This window comes from Microtus oregoni, unplaced genomic scaffold (assembly GCF_018167655.1).
Source record: "Microtus oregoni isolate MIOR12 unplaced genomic scaffold, Mior012 000020F_ref0000438, whole genome shotgun sequence".
Lineage (NCBI taxonomy): Eukaryota > Metazoa > Chordata > Mammalia > Rodentia > Cricetidae > Microtus > Microtus oregoni.
In genome coordinates this window covers 22855421-22882107 of record NW_024543079.1, presented here as the reverse complement: position 1 = coordinate 22882107, position 26687 = coordinate 22855421, and the positions used below count along the sequence as shown (strand labels likewise).

Here is a 26687-nt window from a genome sequence, read left to right as displayed (position 1 = left end):
TCTGCATCAGGACTGTACGACCTGCTTTCCAAATTACTCTCCTGGGTGGCGCTTTAGGTTGAAAACTATCCCAAGGCCTGTCCTGAGTAGACTCTTCTTAACTTCAACCCAGACTTTCCAAACATGGCTTCTGGTGAGCTTTGTCCTGCAAGGGATCAATACATATTACTCCTGTACATTCCACTGTTCTACCTTTTCAGATGTTGTCTTAGCTAGGGTGTCTATCGCTGTGAAGAGGCACCATGACCACAGCAGCTCTTATAAAGGAAAGCATTTAATTGGGGTAGCTTCCAGTCAAGAGGTTTAGTCCACTACCTTCACGGCAAGTAGCATACAGGCAGGCATGGTGCTGGAGAAGAATCTGAGAGTTCTGCATCCTGATCCATAGGCAATGGGATGCAGCTGTGTGCCACACTGAGCATAGCTTGAGCATAAGAAGCCTCAAAGCCCGGCCCCCATACTGACACACTTCCACCAACAAGGCCACGCCTACTCCAACAAAGCCACACCTCCTAATAGTGCCACTCCCTTTGAGGGCCATTTTCTTTCAAACCACCATGAGTATTTTCTTATACTTTTTGAAAATTGCATTTTTTTTTCAAGAGACGTGTGAGCAGGGGATGCCAGCCGTAAATGAGTGCCACTTCCACTCTGCTGAAGTTTGGAGAGATGACTAGGCTTGCAAACACAAGGCAGTAACATGCAAGGGAGACAGGCAAGGTCTCCCAGAGCACAACTCAGAGATGTCTGCCCCCTAGAGCAGTCTTGTGAGTACTGGCTTGCAGCATAGACACCTCCAAGACAGTGTGTGGAAAAACTTGCCTTCAGACCAATTTCTCTGGACCTGTCCAAGATACATCAGATACAACTGCTGCTCACGGCATGTGAAGAACTGAAGAGGTTTGGTTTCCCTGGGTCACAGGTGGCACACCCTCCTGAACCTGGTCTTTGGGCCAAGCAACCATCTGCCCTGGGGCCACGGTACATAAATCACAAAGCTGAGACAGCTGAACACGCTGGCTGCTGAGGCCGCCCTGTGTTTCCTTCAGCAAGCAGCAGACAGCGGCATCGGATGATTCCTTGTCATGGGCTGGAGACTTGGGCTGTGTATTCACAGACGGGCTGTCAAAACTAGGGTTTTTGTGACTTTGAGGGAAAATTGCACTTGTCTAGTGTTAAGAAGAGGTGGAACAGATAAAATGGGAGTCTTCAAAGCTGAATATTGCTTCCTTGTACATTAAGCGACATTCCCCCAATTTTAGTGAACAAAACAATTGACACGCTGATCGGAGTGTGGAAGCGGGGATTTTGACTCTTCGGGTACTGAAGTAGAAACTGGGAAACTGCATTGCAGCCTGCACCGTCTTTCACCACAGGTGCTGGACTTTGGAAAGCAAAGCTTCTGACTGGACGTGATGGAAGTGGCAGGAAATCCTTTGGGATATTGACCTCTGGTGTATCCATGATCATGTCTAAAGTCAATTCTGAAATTCTGGAGAAGCAAGATCACGTTTGTCTGTTCAGGCTTAGTTTGTCTACAATTCTAATTTCTGTCAGTGAGCATGGAGCCTATTTTCATATTCTCTACCTACCAACCTATCTATCTATCTATCTATCTATCTATCTATCTACCTATCTATCTATCTGTATCAGTGTGTGCGCACTCTTGCACATGTGCGTGTGTCTGTATGCACAGCTCACCCCTGTGAAGGCAAAAGTCTGATGTTGGGATGTCTTTGCCTATTACTTCTCTGCTTTACTTTTTTGAGCCAGGGTCTCTCAGTCAACAGGGAGCCTCCTGTATGGACTAGCCTAGCTGGTCAGGAAGACCAAGATCCACTGATCTCCACCCCAAAACCTGGGCTCCCACCCCCAGCTTTAACCTGGATGCTGGGGCTCCAAGCCCATGTCTTTGCGCTTGAACATCGAGCACTTTAATACTGAGCCACCTCCGTGCTCTTGCCATCTGGGATTCTCACTGGAGACTGTGTGGGGAATGAATCCATCCTCGGTCCAGAAGGACAGCACCTAGCAAAGTAGCTGTCACAGCGACCCCACATCTATTCCCCACCCCAGCCTCAGACTGAAACTCACAAACTCTCTGTAACTTTTTGCAAGTACTTTTTTTAACTCCCTTCTTTTGTGACTGCAGATACAGTAACAAAAACATGTTCCTCAGGTTTTCTTTAGGTAATACCTAGCTTAATACAGGATCGTGCCGTGGTCACATAAATTGCCTCTGTTACAACGCCCTTTCCCCAACCCACAGAATAATCACCAAGCTTTCCAAACAATTTAATTTAATAATTAGTGTTTTTTAAGTTCTGAAATGTTCAGCTGACCCCCTGAGGTTGTACAAGGAGAACCCATTCACTCCCAGGGCAAGGGTGGACTAAGTGGGACCAGATGCCATTTCTATGTATCTTCTCATCAAGACACCCTTAAGAGTCATACAGCAGAGCCCCATGGACAAACCAGGAGGCTTAGAGATCCAAAGATAGCCAAGACAGAGTCTCCAGGGATGCCCCTTGCTGCTAAAGGACAGAGGGCAAGGAGTCCAGCCAGGAGAATGCTAATAGCTTCATTATTGCCTGCAGTCTAAGACTGCTGAGACATTCCAGTTAAAGGTGGGGCACAGATGGGCAGAGAGCAAGAACGCAGGAGTGAGACAGGCATGTGCATTCCCCACACAGTCCCCCCAAATAAAGACAGTTGATTAAGAGACCCAAAGTCAGTTCTCTTTAGTACTTAGGCTCCATCTCAATTTTCCTTTGCGCTATGTTATGATTAGTCTGCAATGATGGTATATCCTTGTCTAAAGCAATCATTCTTTCAAAAACACACAGTATGTTCTTCCTATTGTCCTCCCCTGAGAAAGAGAGCCTCCCTTTAGTCTCATGCACCCTCTCTATTGGAATCTCTGGCCATGGAAACGCGAGATAATGCCTGGAAGCAAGAGAAATGCCACTGTTAAGTCCTAAGAATGTTCAGTGTTCTTTGCAGTGTTTCCCATCATGTGTCTGCTCACATATGGAACAGCTGTCCACAGATCATGTGTCTGCTCACATACGTAACAGCTGTCCACAGATCAGTACAGGACTCCCCTGCCTCTCCTCCACACCCAGGATCACTTGGTCCAGGGGCATAGCCGGCCTCCCAGTCCTGCCCTTTTTCCAAATTCCAGCCAGCCTGTCAAGTTTCTTGCATTAAAATGTTGCTGTGATTTATATAATCATGAGATTTGCATAAATGCAAATGATCCATCACTTCATCAGTCTAACAGCTGCCCAAAAGGAACTACTTTATTTTTACACTTCATCTAAGCTGTAGTCAGGGATTGTGAACATGAAGAAGAGAGAGCCTTCGTGGGAGATGGAAAACTCTATGGAATCGCTTCCTCTTAACTTGGGCTGGTACAAAAATCCCCTTCAAAGTGCTGTCTGTCTGTAGATGATAGAGCAGAGAAGCCACTGATCCTAGTTGGCACGGTCCTCAGGCCACTCTGGGTGCACACCCAGCAAAGAAAGTAGTTCAAGTTAATGCCTCCATTTCCATCACTGGGGGAGCTCTTTTGCAGAACCCCTGGGTGAAGAGTTCCCATGGGGGCGGCAAAACAGCTGAGCTGACACTCACTTGCCAGAGACAGGCAGTGACTCGGCATTAGTTGCCATAACAAAATACTTGAAACAATTATAAATAGAAAGGTTTGTTTAGCTCATGGACCCAGAAGTCCAAGTTCAAATTCAAGTAACCCTGTTGCTTTGAACCCATTGTAACAGGTTTTTGTGGTAGAACAAAGTGACATCCTTATAAGCCAAAACAAGAAAGAAAACGGAAGACAGAGATCCCACTGTCACCTTCAAGGGCATGACCCAGTGGCCTAAAGACCTTTCATTTGGTTCCTCTCCACAATGATTTTACTAATCTTCCGATAGTGCCAACCTAAGCACCAAACTTTTAACACATGACCCCCAGGAGACATGAATTTTCCTGGCTGGACTCAGAACTTTCTATCCCTTATTGTCTCATGCAGTAGCCATGGTAGCCATAGGGGCATGTGCAGCTACTGAACCCTCGAAATGCAGCTAGCAAGAACAAATGACTGAATTTTATTCTTAATTTGCATTGTACAGCCATGTTGGCAGAGGTTTCTGTCCCACCTGGTCCCACAGCCCTTCAGCCCCAAAGAAACACACAGACGTCTACATTAATTATAATCTAGTTGACCTATTAGCTCAAGCTTCTTATAACTCTTATAACTTATATTAGCCCATAATTCTTGTCTGTGTTAGCCACGTGGCTTGGTACCTTTCATCAGCAAAGCATTCTCATCTTGCTTCCTCTGTGTCTGCGTGATGACTGCAGACTGAATCTTTCCTCTTCCCAGAATTCTCCTGTTCTCCTTGCCCCACCTCTACTTCCTGCCTGTTTGCCCCACCTATACTTCCTGCCTGTTTGCCCCACCTATACTTCCTGCCTGGCTACTGGCCAATCAACATTTTACTAAACAAGTACAAGAAGCAAATCTTTACAGGGTAAAATCATTGTCCCACAGCAGAACCATAGATAGTTAGTAACTAACTACCTCATTGGATGGTGTAGTTCTAATGAGCCAACTGTCCTGTAGAAACTATGAACTTTCCTACAGATACCTATGTCTTTTAGGCTAACAGAGAAGGTTTCTAAGATGGTTCAGCAATAACATGCCAGTATAGCTCCAGCTATACAGTACAGCTGTGTAGAATCCAGATTTCCTTCCAATAAAATCTGCCTCTGAGAATCTGAAATAGGCCTTATTCTGAGAACATGTTGTTGGAAAAAATAGCTTTACCTTACATACCCTAGAGCTCATGAAGGTAACTGTTTTAGTTCCTTTTTTTTCTTTGCTGTGATTTTAAAAACTGACAAAAAAAAAAGCAGTATAGGGGAAGAGGGGCTCATTTGGCTCACACTTCCAGGTTACAATCTATCACTGGGGGAAAGTTAAGGTAGGAGCTTTAAACCACAAGTCACGTCATATCCATAGGCAAGAGCAGAGAGAAACGAATACACATATGATCACATGTTTGCTTGTGCTCAGCTCCATTCTTCTACCCTGACACAGTTTAAAATTCCTTGCGGCTCACACTGGGCTGGGTTTTCCCACAGCAGTTAACTTAAGACAACCCCACAGACATGCCTGCACGCCAACCCAAATGTAGACAATCCTTCATCAAGATTCATCCCGGGTGATTCCAAGTTGTATCAAGTTGACAAGGCTATCCATCACAGCAGATAATCTTAAATACTCTAGAAATTGTTTTGTCCAGTTCCTCCTGTGGTAGAAACACAATCTTGAAGGTCACAGTGAGCATTGTCTACCTTCCAGGTGGCCTTCTCTCTAGCCAGTCCCCTCTCGCTCTCAATCCCATTCTCTACTTGGAATTAACTGATTCTCTCTTGATTTCCTTGCACCAACTGGACTGTCATTTCATTTCAGCTCTTCTTCTGGCCAAGAGGGAATAATGATGATAGCTAGAAGCTTCCCAGGAGAATGATTGTGACAGAAATTTAAAGTCCTGAAATAAATTGACTGTGGTCACACAGAAGTTAACCAACTTTACAATCAGTGGTGGGTGTATGGAAGGAACTATCTGGTGCTGGGAATCCTGGGAGGCTGGGGTCATCTTTGCTCACTCAACAAAGAGGGGTGTACGTCAGCTGTTCTGGAGAAGGCAACTTGCTAATAAGAGCCACTGAGTATTTACAGTGAAAATTGGAGGTAGACTTTATCCCATCCTGGAAGTCGCTTCCAAATCACCACTCAGAGATTTATGTTAATTGCAAATGCTCAACCAATAGCTCAGGCTCATTACTAATTAACTCTTACAACTTAATCCATTTCTATTTACCTATATGCTGCCATGAGGCTCATGGCTTTTACCTCTATCCCATTTTATGTGTTCAACTCATTTTCATCCAGCTGGCAAGCCTTCTGACTCCTCCCTTCCTCATCCCATCATCCTCAGTTTGACTTTCCTACCTAACTTTATCCTGTTCAGCTATTGGCCAGTCAGCTTTTTATTAAACCAATCGTAGTGGCATATAGTCACAAAGTGTACAGAAGGATTATTCCACAGCAGAAGATGGCTTTGCACTTTTAGTTTGTGCTTGTGTTTGTTTTTGTGCTGCCCAGCTACCAGTCCTTTACCAACCCTTGTCTCCTATATACGTCATTTATCTTCCCACCCATTGCTTCCTGGAGATGATCAGCACTTCTCAAACTCTTAATTTCTTATCCTCCTTCCTGCAGCCACTAATGTCATTCGAGTTCTCTTCCTACATGCCTCGTTATCTTTAAAGCTTAAGCCATAGCAGGGCACAGCTTCTCAGTATGTCCCACCCGCCCCACCCCCTTAGCTAAGCCACATGTACTGCTAGCTCCTAGACCCACAAAAATGAGTTCTCTAAACTCGGAGCAGCTGGGGGTGGAGGGACCCCTGTGTTGTTGAATGGTAAGTGTCTATGGAAGAGGCTAGCCTGATTTGATAGGAAAGGGAGATTTTCAAGTTTCAGCCTCTTGAAAGAAAAGGATGCTCTTGATTTTCTCCTGTCATTTTCACTGCTTAGAATGCTCACAGTGCCAGTGATCATAATATAGATTATGAAATCGCAGCAATGCGGCCATTCCCGTTTTGTGGTTGTAGCTTCTAGTATTCAAACTCCGGGCTGGTTAGTGGTGCTGAGGCAGCTCGCTCTCTTCTCCTGGTTACACCCAAGCCCCTCCTATCTTGTCTTTGCCATGTTGTCCGTCTTAAAGGAGCTGTTCCCTTGGCAGTTCCCTGGATTGCTCTGGCACCTGGCTGAAGTCAGCCTGACTTTTCGGGAAGAATTTTAGAGCGGGCACCAGGATTGACAAGCCTGTTTCCATGGTACCCAGCCACTTCTCTGAAGCCTAGAGGAAATGAGTGCTTTTGTCAAATTCATTTCTGGTTGTTCACATTTAGCCCAGCTGCAGAGTATGTGGGAACCCAAGAAAAGACAAGTGTAACTTCGGGTGAGCCACGTGTAAGGTCGGAGGCCAGGACCCCGGGGCAGCGCTTGCTCAGCAAATCTGAGGCCCAGCTCCTGAGTACCAGTGACTCTCAGCACTGTGAGCTCTCTCAGTTCCTGGCCTCAAACACATACAGCAGAGAATATCCAAGGCTTGCTTTCTTTCGTGAAGCGGTTGAGTTACTTCTAAATGCCACAGAAGGAGAGTGCTTAGTTGCAACTCAGCAGCAGATTCTGGTCTGGCCCCAATGACTTACTCGCCGCTCCCCCGAGTCGTGAACGTCAAGCAGAAAGCTCTTCCCCTTGCCTCACGCAGCTATAGGCTGGTGTAGGCACTCCAGTGGACTGCCTGCCCCGTGGTACTTCTGCTCATTCACACGGGTTCACCAGAGCCTTGAAAATGGGCTTGAGCTACTTCATTTTAACTTTGCTGCCTTCACCATGGTGGAGGGCTGGGTTGTGAGTGCCACCTAGTGGTACCAAAGTGGAACTAATCATAAAACGAAACCCATTTTCCCACAGCCTCCTCTGTCATTTTAACCTTCCACACAGAATGATCCTAGGCCTCCGTCAGGATAGCCCCATGGTTCTTTCCAAAAGAACATTCGCCATCCATTTGATTTCCTCATTCCCAGTCTTCCAGGAAGGGATGACCAGGCTACACAGCCTCCCCCAAGCACCAGCCCTGACTTCCACTGATAGATCTTCTCGCTGCTCTCTGCACAATCCTCTTAGAGTACAGGGATAAACTGCACCATGGTTTTGCAGCAGCCACAGGGCAGTTGAGTCCCCTGGCTTTGTTCTCCTGAGCAACCAATGCAGCAGTTGTTACCCCTGAGAAACAGGGTGTCCCCAGGGCCACACAAAAGGAAAACTATCGGGTATTTTGAATGTTTCCAGATCACAATTGTGTGCTAGAACTTGCAGGAAGATAACATCCATTTCTCTTTCTGTGTCTGACTCCTCCCAACCTCCAGACATCACACACCACCACAGCAGCCCTGTGGGCTCATATGCTCGGCCTCTGGCTAGCAATTCAGCTGATCACACCATGGTTTGCGCGCTGTTTCTCGGCTCTTTGAGGCTCCCTGTAAACTCTACCCCCCCCCTCCCAGTTTGCGACTGTATTAGTTACTTTTCGCTATGACAAAATGCATGGCAGGAGCAACTTAAAGGAGAAGTCTATAGTTTCTGAAGAGGGTGCAGGCCAGCATGGCAGAGGGGGAACATGAAGGGACACACTCCTGTCTGTGGCAGAGGGAGTCTGAGGTGGCTTCTCACACCTGATGAATCAGGAGGCAAAGAGCTTGGGCCAGAAGCAGAAGCAGACGTTACCTGCAAGGCCAATAGCTCACTTCTGCTGGCCAGGCCACCGTGCCAAAGGCTCTGTACCCCCCTCTAGCTCCAGCTGGGGACCCGCTCTTCAAGAATGCATATCTGTGGGCTGTGGGAGAAGTTTCACGTTCAAGCCACAGCGAGGATCTTTGTACAGTGAAGCCCATTAGTATTTTTTCTCTACATAATCAATAGTTAAAGGTGTACCAACCCACAGCTGTTCCTGAAACGTTCATAAAGGATGCCTGTGTCTCTATACCAAGACCAGTCAACTCCCCGTGACTGCCTTTGCAGGATCTATGCCCCCATCTGTGGAGAATCTCTTACAGAATACAAGATCCCTGCGAGCCGCATCCATATTGCGCCTTCGCCTGCCTTCTCTGATGGGAGAGAATTCAATTGTCCTGGTTTAATAAACTCTCCTGGAGTCTCATATTCTCTTGAGTAACTCTGAAGTAATTGTTTCTTCCCCATTGCTAAGGCTAATATTGAATTAAGTACTTAATAAAAATTTTTCCATCTTAAATAATTGGTTCTGTTCCATTATTTCGTGATAACAATTTGTTAATGCTAGCAATTATGTCAAGCAACCGTGAGTCTTTCCAGGGGGTGGGTTCCGTACCATCCAGTCTGCATCGTGGGATTATTTGCTTGATTCCTCCAATCCTTTCCCCATTCTGGCTTGGCGTTCTCATCCAGATGTCAACTTGTTGAACTTGATGGCAGAGACAGAGTAACAAAACAACAAAGCAACATTCTTTCTTTCTTTCTATCTTTCTTTCTTTCTGTCTTTCTTTCTTTCTTTCTTTTTAACAGCTTGTTAAAAAGAACCAGTTACAAATAAGCATGACCCCTAGATCCTGGTCCTTCTCCTTAGACCTTTACCATGGCAGGAAGAGCTCCTGTGAGCTGTGTGGGCTGTCCATGAGGTGACTTTTGTGTCTCAGCGCAACTGGAGATTATTGGACTCGCTGGGGACCAAAGCAATGCCCGCATTGCTAGCTACATTTATCATCTTGCTTAATGACATTCTGGCACTGGGTACCTAGGTTGCCCTGCAGCCTCTGTCTTAGAGGCTTCAGGGGCCTCTGCCTTCATGGGGAGTGCTACTCAAAGATCGCCATCCTTATAGAAGCCATGAAAACATTTCTATGGCTTCCAGCATCCATGACAGGTACACCCTTTGTGGGTCCTATGAGTCGTGTAGGCAGGTAAGTGTGTCATGAAAAGAGGTTCAAATAAGAGCCAGGCCCAGGTACTGGAATCAATTCCACAATGGATTGAACAATCCCAGAAATTATTTCTGCTTTCTGAAATTTGGTTTCCGTATGTAAATATTTTGCTGGTTTGCTCGTTATTTTGTTTGATTGTTGTTTAGTTTCCCCCAAATGGGAATTGATCTGAGGTAGTGTTGGCTGGAAAGTAACTGTTTAAACCTTTTATAGACGCTCTATTGGTCCCAACAGATGGGAATAAAATCTCGGTTTGTCACTTGTTTCCTTCACTGCTTCTGACCTTCCCTAGCCTCCTTCCTTGACAGGAGGCAGACCATGGCACAAGGCATGAGAAGCCAACAGTGCCCAGGGTGTGCAAACAGTTTGATGCCATTCACTTGTCTCAAGATAACTTTCTGTATGAGATGCTTAGGGTTGCTGTTCCCCCCACTTGTGGTTGTGATAGAAGAGATCTCTTGGGAATAAAAGGAGACAGCTAGAAGGACACTGTTGGGTGTACGGAAGGTCAAGTGCTTGCATCAAGTCTGAGACGTGCAGAAGCGTGACTCATGGTACCTAAAGGGTCAGAATTTGAAAGTGCCTGCCAAGTTTCTACCTCCCCTTGCAGACCTAAGTTCCATGATGGGTCTTGTTTTAGAAAGCAGAGTCATCTCTCCCAGTCCTTCTATCTGGGGACAGAAACTGAAGAGTGACCTGGATCGCCTCGCTTCTCCTTCCCACCCTCACCCACCCCAATCTTCACACAATTCTCCTTCCACTACCAATAGACAAAGACTATAGAAAGAGTTTGCCCACAGGTACCTGGCATTCCAGCCCGATCATGAATGTCACCAGGCCAGCGGCAAGCACCGCCAGCCCATCATCTTAAAATACTGTTACGTGCACATGTGTGCACACATCTCTAACTGACTTTCTTTTTTTCCCCACAGTTCATTTATGATGAAAAAGTTTCTTGGTAAGTACATTTTTGTTCCTTCTAATTGTACCTTTTTATGACACAGAGCCAAATGCATTGTAGGCTGGAGATGAGGATTAGAAAAAAAAACAGGGCAGCAAGATGGCTCAGCAGGAAAAGGTACTTGCTGCCAATGCCAACAGCCTAGGTTTAATATCTGGAAGCCATGTGATTGAAGGAGAGAACTGACTTACTCAAGTTGTCCTCTGACCTCCACACTAATACCTAGCATGCACACGTGCATGTGCGTGCGCACACACACACACACACACACACACACACACACACACACAAAATAAGTAAACAATTCTAATCTATAAAAGGAAAGACATGTCATGACAACTTGGAACAAGGATTTCTTAGGCCCTGCCCATTCTTCCTCAACAAAGACATCAAATTACCTTTTACTTAGCTTTTCCCTTGGGCCGCTGGGGTGATGGGATTCATATCTTCATATCTCTATGTCTTTATTGTGGAGGCTGGATGCTGTCAATTTTCTGTGTTCTATAGTCAGCCATAGCTGTACCCTAGTTGTCATTTGACTAATCTTTTTATACCCTTGTCAATCAGATTTCCATTATCACAGCAAAGTACATAGACAATCAACTTATAAAGAGAAAAAGTTCATTTTTACTCCCAGTTTGAAGGGTTCCAGCCCATGTTCATGGTAAAAGGGTATGCCCAGGAAAAAAAAAAAAACAAAAGCAATCACCCATGACCAGAAAGCAAGGGAAGGAGGGGTCCCACTGTTTTCTTCCAGGGCAAACCCAAGGACCTCTCACTGGGCCCCTACTCTTATCAGTTCCCAACAGCATCATGCTGGGAATCAACTCTTTAGCACTCTGGCCATTAGGGGAACATTCCAGATCTGAGCTGTAGGTAGCAGGAGGTAAACCAAGTTCAATGTTCCAAACCTCAGTGACACCTTAGGAGTCAGGATCCAAGCACGTCACGGACGGTTATCCCATTAAAGTGCTGCCAATACTCTAAAAGGCAATGCGTGGTTCTGAGTCTGTGGTGACTTAGATAGAGGATGCTGTTCAATTAAATATACAGAGGGATATTTGCATTTTGGCCAACTGTTCAAACCCCTATTCTCAAAATGAGTTCTGAGCAAGTCCAGTATGTTTGAAATGGAAATCGAAATTAGGTGTCCTATGCATTCTTGTTACAGTTCTCCCCCAAATGCTTGATCTGCATAAGTAGAAGAAAATGAAAAACTTCTTAGAAATAGGAGGGACTCTGAGGCTAGAAACTTCCACAGCATTACCTTGTGTTAGGAGTGAGTGAGCTAGAAAGAGACAGAGAATTCCTGTGACTTCACTTCCAGCGAAACATTCTCAACTTTGCTCTAACCCTTGGTTGGGGGCTCTGCCTCTATCTGAGAATAACTCTCCGGCTTCCAGAACTTGAGGGTGCCACGGGCCTACCTCAGTGATGGGAACTGTCAGAGGGTAGTTATGCCAGCATGAGGAGATAGGTTGTTGACTTCTAAGACCTATCTCTCCTGTCCTTAAAAAACAGCTTGGGAAATGTTTGAAAACCCAATAATTAAAAATGCAGATTCTAATATAATACATATACTCTGTTTTTTAAAAGACCCATGCTCTCCATACTTAGTCACAAAAAAAGTAAGAAGTCTTTTTAAGTAATAGTGATGAAAAGCCTGAAGGGGGTCAAAATAGCTAGAGCACCCCAGGTCCCAGGTCTGCTAAGGGTGCTGTTCCAGAGGGCAGTACAACAGGGTTACCGCTGCTAGAAAGAGCCATCCCAGAGTAGGGAGCTGCCATCCCAGGGTGGGGAGCTGCCACCCCAGGGTGGGGGAGCTGCCACCCCAGGGAGAGGCTGCCATCCCAGGGTGGGGGAGCTGCCACCCCAGGGTGAGGAGCTGCATCCCAGGGTGGGGAGCTGCATCCCAGGGTGGGGAGCTGCCATCCCAGGGTGGGGAGCTGCCATCCCAGGGTGAGGAGCTGCCATCCCAGGGTGAGGAGTTGCCATCCCAGGGTGGGGAGCTGCCATCCCAGGGTCAGGGAGCTGCCACCCCAGGGTGAGGAGTTGCCATCCCAGGGTGGGGAGCTGCCATCCCAGGGTGGGGAGCTGCCATCCCAGGGTGAGGAGCTGCCATCCCAGGGTGAGGAGTTGCCATCCCAGGGTGGGGAGCTGCATCCCAGGGTGGGGAGCTGCCATCCCAGGGTCAGGGAGCTGCCATCCCAGGGTGGGGAGCTGCATCCCAGGGTGAGGAGCTGCATCCCAGGGTGGGGAGCTGCCATCCCAGGGTGAGGGAGCTGCCATCCCAGGGTCAGGGAGCTGCCATCCCAGGGTGGGGAGCTGCATCCCAGGGTGAGGAGCTGCATCCCAGGGTGGGGAGCTGCCATCCCAGGGTCAGGGAGCTGCCATCCCAGGGTGAGGAGCTGCATCCCAGGGTGAGGAGCTGCATCCCAGGGTGGGGAGCTGCCATCCCAGGGTCAGGGAGCTGCCACCCCAGGGTCAGGGAGCTGCCACCCCAGGGTGGGGGAGTCCTCACTTGTGCTCTAAAAGCGTCTTATTGCTGCATGAGAACCATGGCAGAGAGAGACGAATGCAGATGTCCTAATAAGCGAGCTTTGGCTGGCCCCCTCACAGAGCCCTTTAAGATACCTAACATGTCTTAGTGGCTTAGTTAATTTTCCCTCCATTCCAAAGGTGTCTCAGTCACAGTTCTGTTGCTATGATGAAACACTATGACTAAGACAACTCTCAGAGGTTTAGTCCGTTATCATCATGGTGGGAATCATGGTGGCACGCAGGCAGACATGGTAGCTGAGAGTTCTACATCTGGATCTGCAGGCAGAAGGAAGAAAAAAGAGAGCCACTGGGCCTCATTTGGGCTTCAGAATCTATCCCCAACTCCTAACCCATGACACACTTCCTCCAATAAGACCACACCTACTCCAACAAGGTCACACCTCCTAATCCCTCTCAAGTAGTAACACTCTCCAATGACCAAGCATTCAAATATATGAGCCTGTGGGGGGTGGGCATTCTTGGTCAAACCTAGTCTCAGTCTCTCTCTCTCTCCCTCTCCCCCCTCTCCCCCCCTCCTCTCTCTTTCCCTCTTTCTGTGGGGGGAGTGGGAGGAGGGGGAGGAAGGGAGGGAGATGTTAGGTAAACTTACACTCTGATAAAGCCTAAATCCTATCACAGGGGATTCTAGATTATGCAAAGAACAGGCCATATGTGCCTACAGTCTAAGCACCAGCAGGCCTATACACATGGGGTCAGGAGTATGGAGTCAGGAGGACCACAGATGCATGAGTTACAAAGGGAATGAGACTTGGTGCTAGCTAGCCCTGTGGGGGTGTCTTTGTTTCCAAAGATCTGAGCCACAGGCTCCCGGGGCCCAGAGTCCCATCATTCTCAGAGTGCTAGCCTGTTGCGTAACCACTGTTATTGCATGCATGGGCTGACAGAAAGAATTTCTCGTATGAGTGAAGCCAAGAAATTAAAATCTGCACCACTGGCCCTTTACTGCTCTGGGGCTTCCAGGGAAGGCAAAATACATTGATTGAATTTGAAGATGCTTTTTACTGTTTGCTTTTCCTGTCTTCCTACCTGCTAAGCATTGATTTTTTTTTCCCCCTGGATGTGGGCAGGAGCTGATCTCTCTCTTTAAAACCAGACGCCGGCGTGTGCACAGTAAAAGCACACAGGGTTTCGGGGATACCTCACAAGCTGAGTTCCACCCTTGCTCCAGGATAGTCCAGCAGCCCCTAGAGAGGTTAAGACAGGCGATTAACTCACTTGAGATCTTCAGAAGGACCCTGATTGCAACTGTGTTGATTTCAAAACAAGAGGGCTCTTTAGAAAATAATGAATATTGCCAAATACAAATGCAGTGCTTTCTCAGGATTTGTGAAGAATTGGTTTCAGGACTGCTGAGCATATGAGAATCTATTGTTCCGGTTCATATGTAAAATGTCATGGTATTTACACACCTTCTTCTATATGCTTTAAGACGCCTCTGGATCACTAATGCCCAGTGCGATGCAGATGTTTAAATAGCAGGGTTGAAGTGTTCTCATGTATTGCATAGTGCTACACTAGGTTATTCAGGGAATCGTCTTTGTTTCATTTCCCGTTGCTGTAAAAAGAAAATACCCAGACCAAAGCAGCTTTGGGGAGAAGAGGGTTTATTTTAGCTTCCAGTCCCAGGACAGACTAGCGGGGAAGGCACAGCATCAGAATCCTAAGAGCATTGGTCACATTACACCTACAGTTGGAAGCAGAGAACAATGAATAGTGAGTACATTCTAATGTGAAGCTCACTTTCTCCATCCTTACGCAGTCCAGGATCTACTGCCCAGGGAATGATGCCACCCACAGTGGGCATCTCTTCTCGAGAACTCAGATAATCTTCCTCACAGGCCAACCTAGACATCCTTCCCAGGTGATTCTAGATTGTGTCATGTTGATACTACAAGTGACCATGAGAGCAACTATATATGTTCAGTGAAGACAAATTTTTTAAGGATATTTTCAACCTGCAGTTGCTTGAGTGACAGAGGTAGAACATGAAGACAAGCAGGACTAACTGTATACAAAAGCCAGATGTCCCTGCCACACCTGAATGAGATTCCTTCACCATTCTTGAAGCCCATTCACGCAAGAAGTGGGACCCAGCAATCAGTGAGAGGCTCCTTGGTAGATGATGATTCTAACAAACCAACCAACCATCGTTTATCTTAGATGCATCATGGATGTTTTCCCAGCCTTTCCCCTAATAGTCCTAAAATGGCTCCTGTGGTTCCAGCCATCACATCTGTGTTCAAGACGAGAGGGGAGAATAAGAGGCTTCAATGCCTTTCTGAGACCCTTCCATCTTACATGTCTTTGGTAAGATGATGGCCAGGACAGGGCTAACAATTACAACTTCAGACTCATTGCTCCTGACCCTGGGAACTGAAGGTAGGACTTATCTCTCTTGAGGTCATTTGTTGCCTCAGTATAGTAATTTATTTCTGCACAAGGGATAAGGAATCGCTTTCTATTAGGTAATATTCCTAAAGACGCTTAAACCTGAAGACATGAGAGACCCCTCTGTTAGGTCACCCTGCAGGACAAGGCCTGTGGATCTGTGGTAGCAGGTCAGCCAGGGCCAGAGCGTCAGGAAATGTGTGTCAAGATTCCAGAGGCTGGAGAAGAAACCGAAATATCCAGAGTGGTGTTCTGGTTTCTTCCTCTGAGCTCCTCAAGTTGTGACTATGTGAGAGAGAAATAGTTCTCGGAAACTGTCCGAGAATGCTTCGTACCCCACCTAGAGACCTGTCAGGAGCTAGATCCAGCACAGCATGGAGGTACTGATGGTTCTCACTGGTTGATGGGCAGGGAGTGGATGTGTTATCAGAGGTCATTTGGAGATGCTCACAGCACGAAGGAAGGGTATGTGTAGAGGGAACCATGAAGACCCCTGGTGATCAGCTAGGCAAAGGAGCCAAAGGAATGGGGCAGCCACAGAAGCTTCAACAGCCCGCATGTTAGGGAAGGCTTTGGCAAGCCCACAAAGGAAACCAGCAATGTAGACAGAAATCGGGTCTCTCCCCTTGTGATCCTGAAAAATGGTCAACAACCAGCTTAAGAAGGGCTTGTTTTGAGTTTTTTTTTCAAAGAATGAGAACAATTGTAAGTAAAAATGTTTAGCAAGTATTGGATTTAAGCTGGGCATCATGATCCTACCTGTATCCCAGCACTCTGGAGGCTGAGGTAGAAAGGTTACAAATCTGAGGGCAGTCTGGAATACCACATGAGAAAAAGAGGAAGAAAGAGAAGGGGAGGGGAGAGGAGGGGAGGGGAGGGGAAGAAGAAAGAGAACTGACTACTGAATTTGGTTCTTTTCCAATGATCTCACACTGTTTCTGTTACAATGCCCCTTTCTTTAGAATGACCTAAGCACGAAGTTCCTTTCACATGTATGCCTGCTAAGGAGTGGTGCAGTGGGGTGGAGTACGGGGTCAGACTAAAGGCACCTTCCTGGAGACTGGAGCCAAGAACTGTGTGAACCTGGGACAGTTGGGATGCCCAAAGGCCTCCCATACCCCAAGTTCTTTCTACTTGGATAAAACCATATTAGTAAAATCATTCTTAGGGAGGCATGGAAGAATTCTGTGTGGAATCAGGGTTTTCATGACTTCCTCCTCAGGCCTCCCCAATCCCCTTCTGTCCAAACTAAACATGCTCCCTCCTTCAGCTAGTTCAATCCTGTGGCTAAACAGGGGCCCAAAAACCAAGTCCCCTGAGCTTTAGCTGGAAATTACTAAATAAAGAATTTTTTTTAATTGCAATCCTAAGAGGTGAGGACATTCCCATTGGCTCAGTTGTTTTCCTTCTTTTCTCTTGGCCGTCTCACCTCTTGTCCATATTTGCATTGGTTTAGGTTTTCTACTTTTACATTGTGGATGCAGGGTCTCCTCTGCAGCCCAAACTGACCTAGGACCCACTGTGTAGTACACTTTGATGGATGATAGGCATAAGCCAGTGTCCACCATGCCCAGCCTCCTCTCACTCAGTCTTATACTTCCGGGCACCTTCCCACCCAAAAAGGTTCTAGATCTCTTTGACACTACCTGACTCTCTCCTTGACTCTGCTTATCTCTGTCTCTTTCTTCACCCTGTCTCTTTCTGCTTACACCCCTCTACATTCAACCCCTCCTCCGGCCCCCACCACTTCTCACCACCCACTCCCTTATCAGTTCCTCTGGTGTGTCTGCTCTTAGGAAGCTCTGGATAACCCTAGAGAGTAAACCACAGCAGATTCATGCAAGCACTTGTATGTTCAAGGGCCTGCCACTTTCCCTAGAGCTCTTTGTAGTGAGCACACAGCAGAGCTGCATCTTCCCTTCAGGTGAGAAGGAAAGATCTATGCAACAAAAAGCACTTGCATAGACTGGGAACGCGTGTAACTGGTCTACCTTGCCATCCTGGCCCTTGACATCAGATACCTCCAGCACCCGCTGACATGGCTTGGCTGTTGGGCTTGCCGTCTCTAACTGTACTTTGTCCTGTGCAGGTGGGAATCCCTAGTCCTTGTGCTGATGTACCTCATCTATATTGTCATCATGAAGTAAGTAAAACACTTGCCATACTGTGTAAGGATATAGAAAGAAGAGTGGAGGTGGGAGGTGGGACTCAGAGTCAGAGTCCACCACCACACACCCAGGGACTGTTAGGCATCTCTATCATTTTTATTAGGAATTATAAAAATGATCCTCTGACTCATATTTGATGACAAAATCAACACTTCCATATTTCATTGAAGAACTCTCTAGAACCTGCCTTTCTCTTCAGGATCTGGCAGTCATGCTTTTAGGTTTTATTAGAATGAAGGTGAACCCCAACAAGTTGTGTTTCTATGCTGGGTTTGGGATGATGGGATGAGAGCTACATGCCTGAAACCATACAGACTTCAACTACTCCCGATGTATTGTCTGTTGCTGTGTAACAAATTACCCCAGAACTTAGTGGCTTAAAAACCACAGATCTGTATTATCTGATAATTCAAAATCCCAGAGCTGCTTCAGTGGGAGGATCTTGGCTAGAAGTCTCTCCTGAGCTTGCAGGTTAGACATTGATTAGGGCTGAAGCCATGAAGCTGAACAAGGCTGGGAGGAAGCTGAAGACATCCCACTGTGCAGTTCACCTTCTTTAGAAATTCTTTTAGAAGCTCCAAGTTTGGGTTCCTAGAGTCAAGAATCCTCTTCTTTTTGAGCAACTGATCCTGCATGATGCAGAAATGTCATAAATTTGGTTTCTCCAACCCTGGTTCTGACAGCTATGTGTACCAACATGCATTTATTGGAGGGTTTGCAAAATGAGGTAGTCTTCACACAGAGATGTAATCTAAAGGAAAGGGGAGTTGAGGAACTTTGCTAGCAGGCTTTCGATAGCCATTGCACCCTCTAACCCGGTCACCATAAAGCCACAAATTGCAGGTCACACGTGTAGACATTAAGGTAACAAGCAAACCTCTACCCCAAGTCACACCACATTTAGCAGCTAAAAGAAGTTTGTTTTTGCTGAGGCCTCAGCTTTCCCACCATTCCAGATGTTCAGACCAGCAGGACACAAATAAAATTGCAAATAACAGCTCCTGCTCTCATGGAATTCTCTGCATAATTCCATCCCAAGTTGTAAATAGAAATCTCTGCTCTTTAGCCGCCCCTCTCTGCAATCAGAGGCTCTGATCATTGGGTTTTATAAAATCTGATTTATAAAATTGCATGCTTCACAATAAAATAGCTTCAGGGTACAAGCACAAAATTTAAAACATTCAATTAAAAATATAAAACAGTACCACAGTCATGGGAGGGAGGAAAACCCAACAGCATATATTAGACTCTTCAATTACCTCCTGGGTAGATAGCTTACTTGACTTTAAACGTTCTGGCTGAGAATCCAGAAGCCATTTTGACTGGCCAAATAGGTAGAAAGAGAAATACCTGGCACATGCGGCATTGGCAAAGATTGACCTTTATTCACCCTGGTCCCTTCTCTGGGATGAATCCTGTAGATGAGGCCATATGGTCTTGTGGGTTAGCGTTAAGTGCTTCTCGTTAGCCCCTAGCAACAGCTCTCACCAGCCAATGAGTAGCCTTGGGGATGTAACTAAATTTTTCAGCCATTTTAATCTCGGTTTCCTCCTCTCCAAAATAAAATGAGTAATAGTTCCTACTCCAGTTGGTTCTTTATCAGGACAGGGTGTAACCAGTTAGCTTTCACTGTCATATCTGGTTTCAAAAGAGACATCACTTGGAACTAGAAAAAAAAAAAAACATCCTGAGTGAGGTAACTCAGACCCCGAAAGATGAGCATGGTATGTTTTCACTCATAAGTGGATACTAGCTGTAAAGTAAAGGATAATAAACTTACAGTTCATGACTCCAGAGAAGCTAAGTAACAAGGAGAACCCTAAGAAAAACATATATAGATCCACCTGGAAAAGGGAAATAGCCAAGATTTCCTGACAAAACTGGGGACATGGGATTAGGGGGAAAAGAAAGGGTGGAAGAGGAAGAGGCGAGGAGAAGGGGAGGCGAGAGGAGAACTTGAGGGAACGAGATAGTCGAGATGGAGGAAGGACAGAGATGAGAGCAAGAAAAGAGATATTTTGATTGAGGGAGCCATTATGGGGCTAGCAAGAAACCCAGCACTAGAGAAATTTCCAGGAATCCACAAGGATGATCCCAGTTAAGACCCTGAGCAACAGAGGAGAGTGTGCCTGAACTGGCCTTGCCCTGTAGTCAGACTGATGAATGTCTTAAATGTCACCATAGAACCTTCATCCAGCAACTGATGGGAAGAGAGGAAGAAACCTGCAGTGGAGCACTGGGCTGAGCTCCCAAAGTCCAGTTGAAGAGTGGGAGGAGTGAGAATATGAGCAAAGAGGTCAAGACCATGATGGGTACACCCACTGAAACAGTCTACCTGAGCTAATGGGAGCACACCAATACCAGTTGGACAGGGAAGGAATCAGCATAGAATGAAACTAGACTCTCTGAATGTGGGTGACAGTTGTATGGCTGGGGTAGACTATGGGGCCATTGGCAGTGGCACCAGGATTTATCTCTACTACTTGTACTGGCTTTTTGGGAACCCATTCTTTTTGGATGGATACTTTGCTCAGCCTAGATATAGTAGGGATGTCCTTGGACCTTCCCCAAAACAATGTGCCTTACCTACTCGGAGGAGTGGATGGGAGGTGAGGTGGGGGGGGGGGGCATGGAGGAAATGGGAGAAGGGGAGGGAGTGGGAACTGAGATTTGTATATAAAATGAAAAAAAGTTTTTCTTTTTTAAAAAATGAAATAAGCTAAACAACAACAAAACAAACAAAAAAAGCCATCACTGAATACTACATTTTTTTAAAAGCCTTCATTGTATGGTACTGTTATCTTGTTATTAAAACCCCAACAAATTAATAAGATACTAATTATTCTTTGAGAGCAAACCCTTGTGCAAGTTGGTATCTTTTTAGGGAAAACAGTTTCTAAGATAGCACAAACACTTCTTCCAGCTAGATATGGTTTTAATTCCAGTACTTCTGAGGCAGGAGAATTGCTAGCCCAAAGTCATGTGTTCTGTATAGAACATTCTGATTACCCTGGGAATGCACAGTGAGACCTTGAAATTAAAAAAAAAAAAAGCCACTGCTTTTCTCCCTGATACTGGGAAAGGTAGTCGTACTGAACCTAGAAAGCCTTTCTATTCGGTGAATCTTGAATATAAGCAAACATTGACAGAATTACAAGCCTCTCGTGATCACCTTCAGCCCCAACCCATCAGCTCAACCTTGCTCTATGTTGACCTCTTTCCCTCCCTCTATGTAATTTTGAAGTCCCGGGCATCATTTTATGGTTCACCATGAATATTTCAGCATGTGTTGCTAAAAGGACTTGTTTTTATCCTAGCCATGATTATTATTGTATCTAAAACAAGTGCTAATTTCTCAATATCCCAAATAGGCACTCAGTATTCCAACTTCCAGAAGTATTGTCCTGCTTCTCTCTTTTCTTTGGGTCTCATAAATATCGTAAATATTCCTCAAGTCAGAATCCAAATGAATGATGTTCAAAATTATTATAGTTGGGAGCAGCCCACTTTGCAGCTCTCTCTCTCTCTGCCTGTAACCGCTCCCCTGGGCTGTATGTGTGTCTGTGTGTTTGTCTGTGCAGTTTATTTCTTAGGCAGAGTTTGGTTCCAGTTCCATGACATGCCTTCTGTCTTGGAGCAAAAGGAATGAGGAGCAGAATGAAACTGGTTTTAAGTGATTTCTGGCCCAGCCTGAATTCCAGTGGGAGACTGGAAGTCAAACTGGGTGGAAGTGCATCTTCAGGAGGTAATACTGGGGCCAATAAGCATTGTTCGAGTGACAGAAGGTGCCATAGTGGCCCAAGGCACTCTGCAATCCCGGTCACTGCCTTTCCTTTGCCCTTGGGATTTTGAGAATTCCTCCGGGCAACTTCAGAGTAAAGGGACCAAACATTTTCCTGCCCAAGCCATTCTAGCAACCTGCAAATACTGCTTCCCTTCAATGCTGGAGACCATAGAATGCCAAAGGCACTGCATGGTGTTCCCTGACCATCACTCCAGAGCACTGGAGCCTAGAACGCTGGCATAGCCACAAACCGCCTGGACCTAAAGTGAGGGTATGCAGTCACAGTGATCCTAGCAATAAAAATCTCTGACTGTGGGAAACCAAAGTAGGTCTAGATGAGCAGGCAGCCGTAGCATGCTGACCATGCCCCGTGCTGGAGCCTCACCAGCTGTATCCAGCCAGGAAGATCTCAGGGAGGATGCTGTGGAGTCACAGAGAGGAAACCACAGGCAATGATAGATTCTCCCCACTTGTGCTTGCTCAGATACAACGCGTGCATACATCAGTGCTTCGAAAGGAGGACGAAGGGTGCTGGGAACATGGTCAACGGCTTGGCCAACAATGCTGAGATCGATGACAGCAGCAACTGCGACGCAACTGTGGTGCTACTTAAGAAAGGTAAATAGCAGGTCCTGAGCCCAGGGCGGGTCCTGCACTGCGAGTCTGTCTACCTGGCACATAGCCACAGCCAGGCATTCGGGGTGGCCCTGAGAAGACAGAGAAGAGCTGGCTCTCCTGCCCTGCACCGTGGGCCATACCTGGGTCCTTTGAAATTCCCAGGGAACCCATTCTGTGAAGGTTATTTGGGCAAATGGGGCCAGCAGAGCCAGGAGAGAAGAGAGGTTTTGAGGTGCGGTTAAGCTGGTATGACTGAAAAGTTACTTAACCTCTCTGAGCCTGAGAGACGCACATCATTCCTGCAATGAGTAGGGCCAGTTAAATATGCAGAAGAGCTTAACACAGTGTTTCATAGTAGCAGCATTGTAGTTATCATCACATATATCCAAATTCACTTTCAGACTACATTAACTCAGATACAGAAGGAGAGAAGAAATTGCCTTTGTTTTCAAAGTAATTCTTCTATTTGATAGGCTCTTACAAAACCGTCATTATGCATGGGAAACAATATGTTATTCTCTGATAAATAACATTGTTTGTAAGAGGCATAGAAAAATTTCATGTTTTGCTATGAATGTATTTCATTTTTCTTTTTTTTTAATTTTCTCTTTGAAATGTCCCACATGGTCACTTAAGGGGAAAAAAAACAAAGAATAAATTAGAAACTTTACAGGTTATTTTCAACTATATCTCTAACTTTAGATTCTTGATAATTTATTATATTGTGAAATTATATATTTGATATATTTTTTTTCTGAAGGACTATATGTATGTTTAATGAAAAACTCTGGTGTTACTTAGTACCAATGGAAGTGAGGATTTTCTTTAGTCTCTCTCCTCTGAGTACTTCATAACCATAAAAGGAACTCTGGGAGGGGGGCAAAAAAGCTAAATAATATTAGTGCTGGGGCTGGGGAGATGGCTTGGTGGGCATAGTATTGGTCACACAGTGTGAGGACCTGAGGTTGAATCCCCATCATACACACACATAGCATCTGTAACATCAGTATTGAGGTATACAAACAAGAAGACACTGGGAGCCTATTGGTCTACCGATCTATCTGAAACTGCAAGCTCCAGATTCAGCAAGAGAGCTACTCTCAAAAGCTAAAGTGGGAAAGGAATTGAGGAAAATATCTTGACATCAACCTCTAGCCTTTACACCCATACGGGCAAGTGAATCCACATATACACACACTACACATACACACACACAGCAGGGAGGGATAATAATGCTGATGCTACGGGAGATCATTTTATGGTTTCATGGCCTGGAAAATAGGCGTGAGTACTAAAAGGAGCTCCAGCTGTGTGCCTATGAGTGATGGGTGTACAGTGCTCTTCCACAGAGGAAAGACTCAGGCCTGAGCGGAATGTTTCATATTGTGCAAGACTTGTCTGAAGTCTTCTCCTGAACTCTGATCCTCTTCATGGCGGGCAGCTCGCCCCTTGTTCCCTCTGCTCATGGGATGGCTGCAGGAGTGTGCACATATCCACACCACAACCTCTGCCTGGAACATAAGTCAACTCTACAGCATTTACCAGTGCATGTGGGATACTATGCATGGGCAAGATGGGTTATCAATGATTATTGGGGTCTTTTTTGTGACCCAGATCTTAGTGGGGAGAAAATAACTCTTTGTGAACAAGGAGGACTTCTTTTACTCTGCTCATTCTTACCATATTGATAAGTAGTGTTGTAGGGGTTCAAGAAAATGCTAAAGGAAGACCCCAGGCTATAATATTATGAAAAAACAGGGTCATTCGTATCCAGGATCATTCACCTGTACAAAATGGCGATGACCAGGGACAAAAGGGTGCAGGCCCTTTTAAGCATAGCTAGGGAAATTTCAGGAACAGTTAGGTCATCTAAAGCATGATTGGTTAAACAAGCAACAGTTACATTAATATATTTTTTATTGGCTGAGGTTTTAGTTTTTCTATCTTTGGGCATACTGGGACAAGTCTGAGACTGTTTTAGAAGGTTACAGGAACTGTCCTTTTTGGTCACTGTTTTATGATACTGTGGGGGCTGGCTTAGCTCTCATACATGTTTTCCTCTTCATCTCTGCTGCCAGAGGCAGTATTGACTAATGACCCTTTGTTGGGGAAAACAAAATCTTGTTTTCTCTTAAAAAAAAAAACTGAAACCTAGATACAATTGTAAATGGGTAAAATTTAGACTTCTCAGTGTTTGAATAGTCTCAAGTTATTTCAAATGAACTATTAAATATGACCCCTAATTTTTATAATTACAATCTTCATTGGATAGATTCAAGGAAGGAAAGAATGAAAAGGGAGGAAGAAGATGGTGGGAAAGAAGAAGAGGGGAGAGTGATAAGGAAGGAAGGAAAATGGGGGGAGGAAGAGAAGAAAGGAGAGGAGAGGTAAGTGGATTGGATGGATGGATGGATGGATGGATGGATGAATATGGATGGATGGATGGATGGATGGATGGAGGTAGATGGGTTGGTGAGTGGACTGATGGATAGATTGAAGGACCAACAGACAGATGGATGAACAGGTGCAAAGGTGTGAAGGAGTGGGTTGGGAAGAAACAATAGGAAGAGGAATGAGTGAATGGCTCTCTCCTGGACTCCATGTATTGTATTTTCTCTCTCACATTTCCCTAGCCAATTTCCACCGCAAAGCGTCAGTGATCATGGTGGACGAGCTGCTGTCGGCCTACCCACACCAGCTTTCTTTCTCTGAGGCTGGCCTTCGAATTATGATCACAAGCCACTTTCCTCCCAAGACCCGGCTCTCCATGGCCAGTCGCATGCTGATTAATGAGGTATCTGGAAAAGCTCAGTGAAGAAAGGAAAGGGAAGGGAGCAGAGGGGAAGGGATCAGTGCCTTCTGATTTAAAAGATGCAGCACCTGGCTGAGAGTTGAACAGAAGCCAACCCTCAGCCCTTTCCCAGCATCTTTGCTCCCAGAACCATCTGTGCCAGAGCCCTCTCCCTCTCCTCAGTGTATCGGGAGACATAACCTAGTCCCCTCTACTTACCGCTTTATTTTAATGAAAAAAAAATTTTTTTTTAAATTTTAAACAGGGTCTCACATAGTCCAGACTGACCTCAAACCCCCTATGTAGCTGAGGAGCACCTTGAACTTCTGGGTGCTGGGTCTGCAGCCTTGTGCTAGCGCTCTCGGTTTATGGGGCGCTAGGGATTGTACCCAGCATCTCATGTTTGCAAGACAAGTACTCTATCCGCTAAGCCATATCCCCAGCCAGGACCTGTTTTCTTCCATTTGAATAAATCTCTGCCTTGTAAACTTGTCTCCATGTTGCAAAGGAAAAGTTACCATAGTTTAAAACAAGCCAGTGTGCCTGGCGTTTACCCTCCGCTTCTGTGGCAACCTCACAACCATAGTCCCATCCGGGTGCTGTAGCTTCTTGAATATAGAAAAGGGCTCCCCACAGGCTGGAGAAGAAAAATTATGTCACGGTGTGCAGGTGTCAAAGGACTGCCCACCCCAGATGTAGAACCTTTCCCAAAGGGACTTTGAAAGTTCCAATGGGTCACAACAGCTTAATTCCCCCCCGCCAAAGGAAATTGTCTGAATCCGTTGTTGCTTTGGGGAAGTTCCCTAACACTTGACTCCAGAGTGTTGTGGATGCATCGCTAGGGAAGACCTCCCTGCCCGTGTTTTCCATCCCTCTGCCTATAGTGACAGATCACTTTCTATTTTCAGAGACAGAGACTGATAAACAGCAGGGCATATGCCAACGGGGAATCCGAAGTGGCCATCAAAATCCCAGTTAAACACACTGTGGAGAACGGAACAGGGCCTAGCAGTGCCCCGGACAGGGGTGTGAATGGCACCCGGAGGGATGACATCATTGCTGAGGCTGACAATGAGACAGAGAATGAGAACGAAGATAATGAGAACAATGAGAACGACGAGGAGGAAGAGGAGGATGACGATGATGATGAAGGACCCTACACGCCATTCGACCCGCCCTGTAAGAGGTCCTTGATCTGGCCTTGGGAAGGGAGATACCTGGGGATCCTTGGGAAGATGGTGTTCACTTGGCTGCCTTTTTATTATTCCATTCCAAAAGAAACTCTTGATGCGCGGAAATGTATCTGTAGGAAGTATCTGCAGCGGGCAGGGCTGTGTTGTGAAACATTCAAAGATGCAGGCACGTGGGCAAAGGTTGGAACGTGAGCATTTTTAGCAAAGGCATTTTGTGGTTGACGGTCCCCTCTTAGTCTCTTACTCATGCTGCAGGACACTTTGTTCTGAGGTAGGAAATGCACATGACACATGTCCAGGGTTAGAGGCACTTCTCTCTGGTTTCATCCAGGCTGGAAACACCCTGCCCAAGATGGCTCTGGCAAATGCATCCTAAGTTCCTTTCTTCTCACTTCCTCCCTTTGCTTCTATTCCGGATGCTGCATCTTCCACACCCCACTCTCTGAAGAGCAGCATCTGCAGGAAACACAGACCCATGCAAAAGCTAGTCCTTGGGGCCTTAGCCCTTGGGACTGACCAGGGACTGGCCCTGGCATGTTGGAAGAGTAGAGACAAGATGTATAAAAGCTTCCAGGCCCTTGGCATGTAGGGCGTGTCCTTGAATGTTCCAATAACCATGTCTT

At 46.0% G+C, this 26687-nt stretch overlaps 1 protein-coding gene across 1 annotated transcript in view; it reads left to right on the top strand.

The window, feature by feature from the left end:
* Positions 1 to 26687, top strand: part of Slc24a3 (solute carrier family 24 member 3) — a 465376-nt gene that overhangs the window by 406074 nt on the left and 32615 nt on the right. The window contains exons 8-12 of the mRNA XM_041670589.1: positions 10532 to 10557; positions 17600 to 17653; positions 21947 to 22080; positions 24714 to 24874; positions 25780 to 26050. Coding sequence (XP_041526523.1) covers positions 10532 to 10557; positions 17600 to 17653; positions 21947 to 22080; positions 24714 to 24874; positions 25780 to 26050 — 646 coding nt within the window. The remainder of the gene's footprint in view (positions 1 to 10531; positions 10558 to 17599; positions 17654 to 21946; positions 22081 to 24713; positions 24875 to 25779; positions 26051 to 26687) is intronic.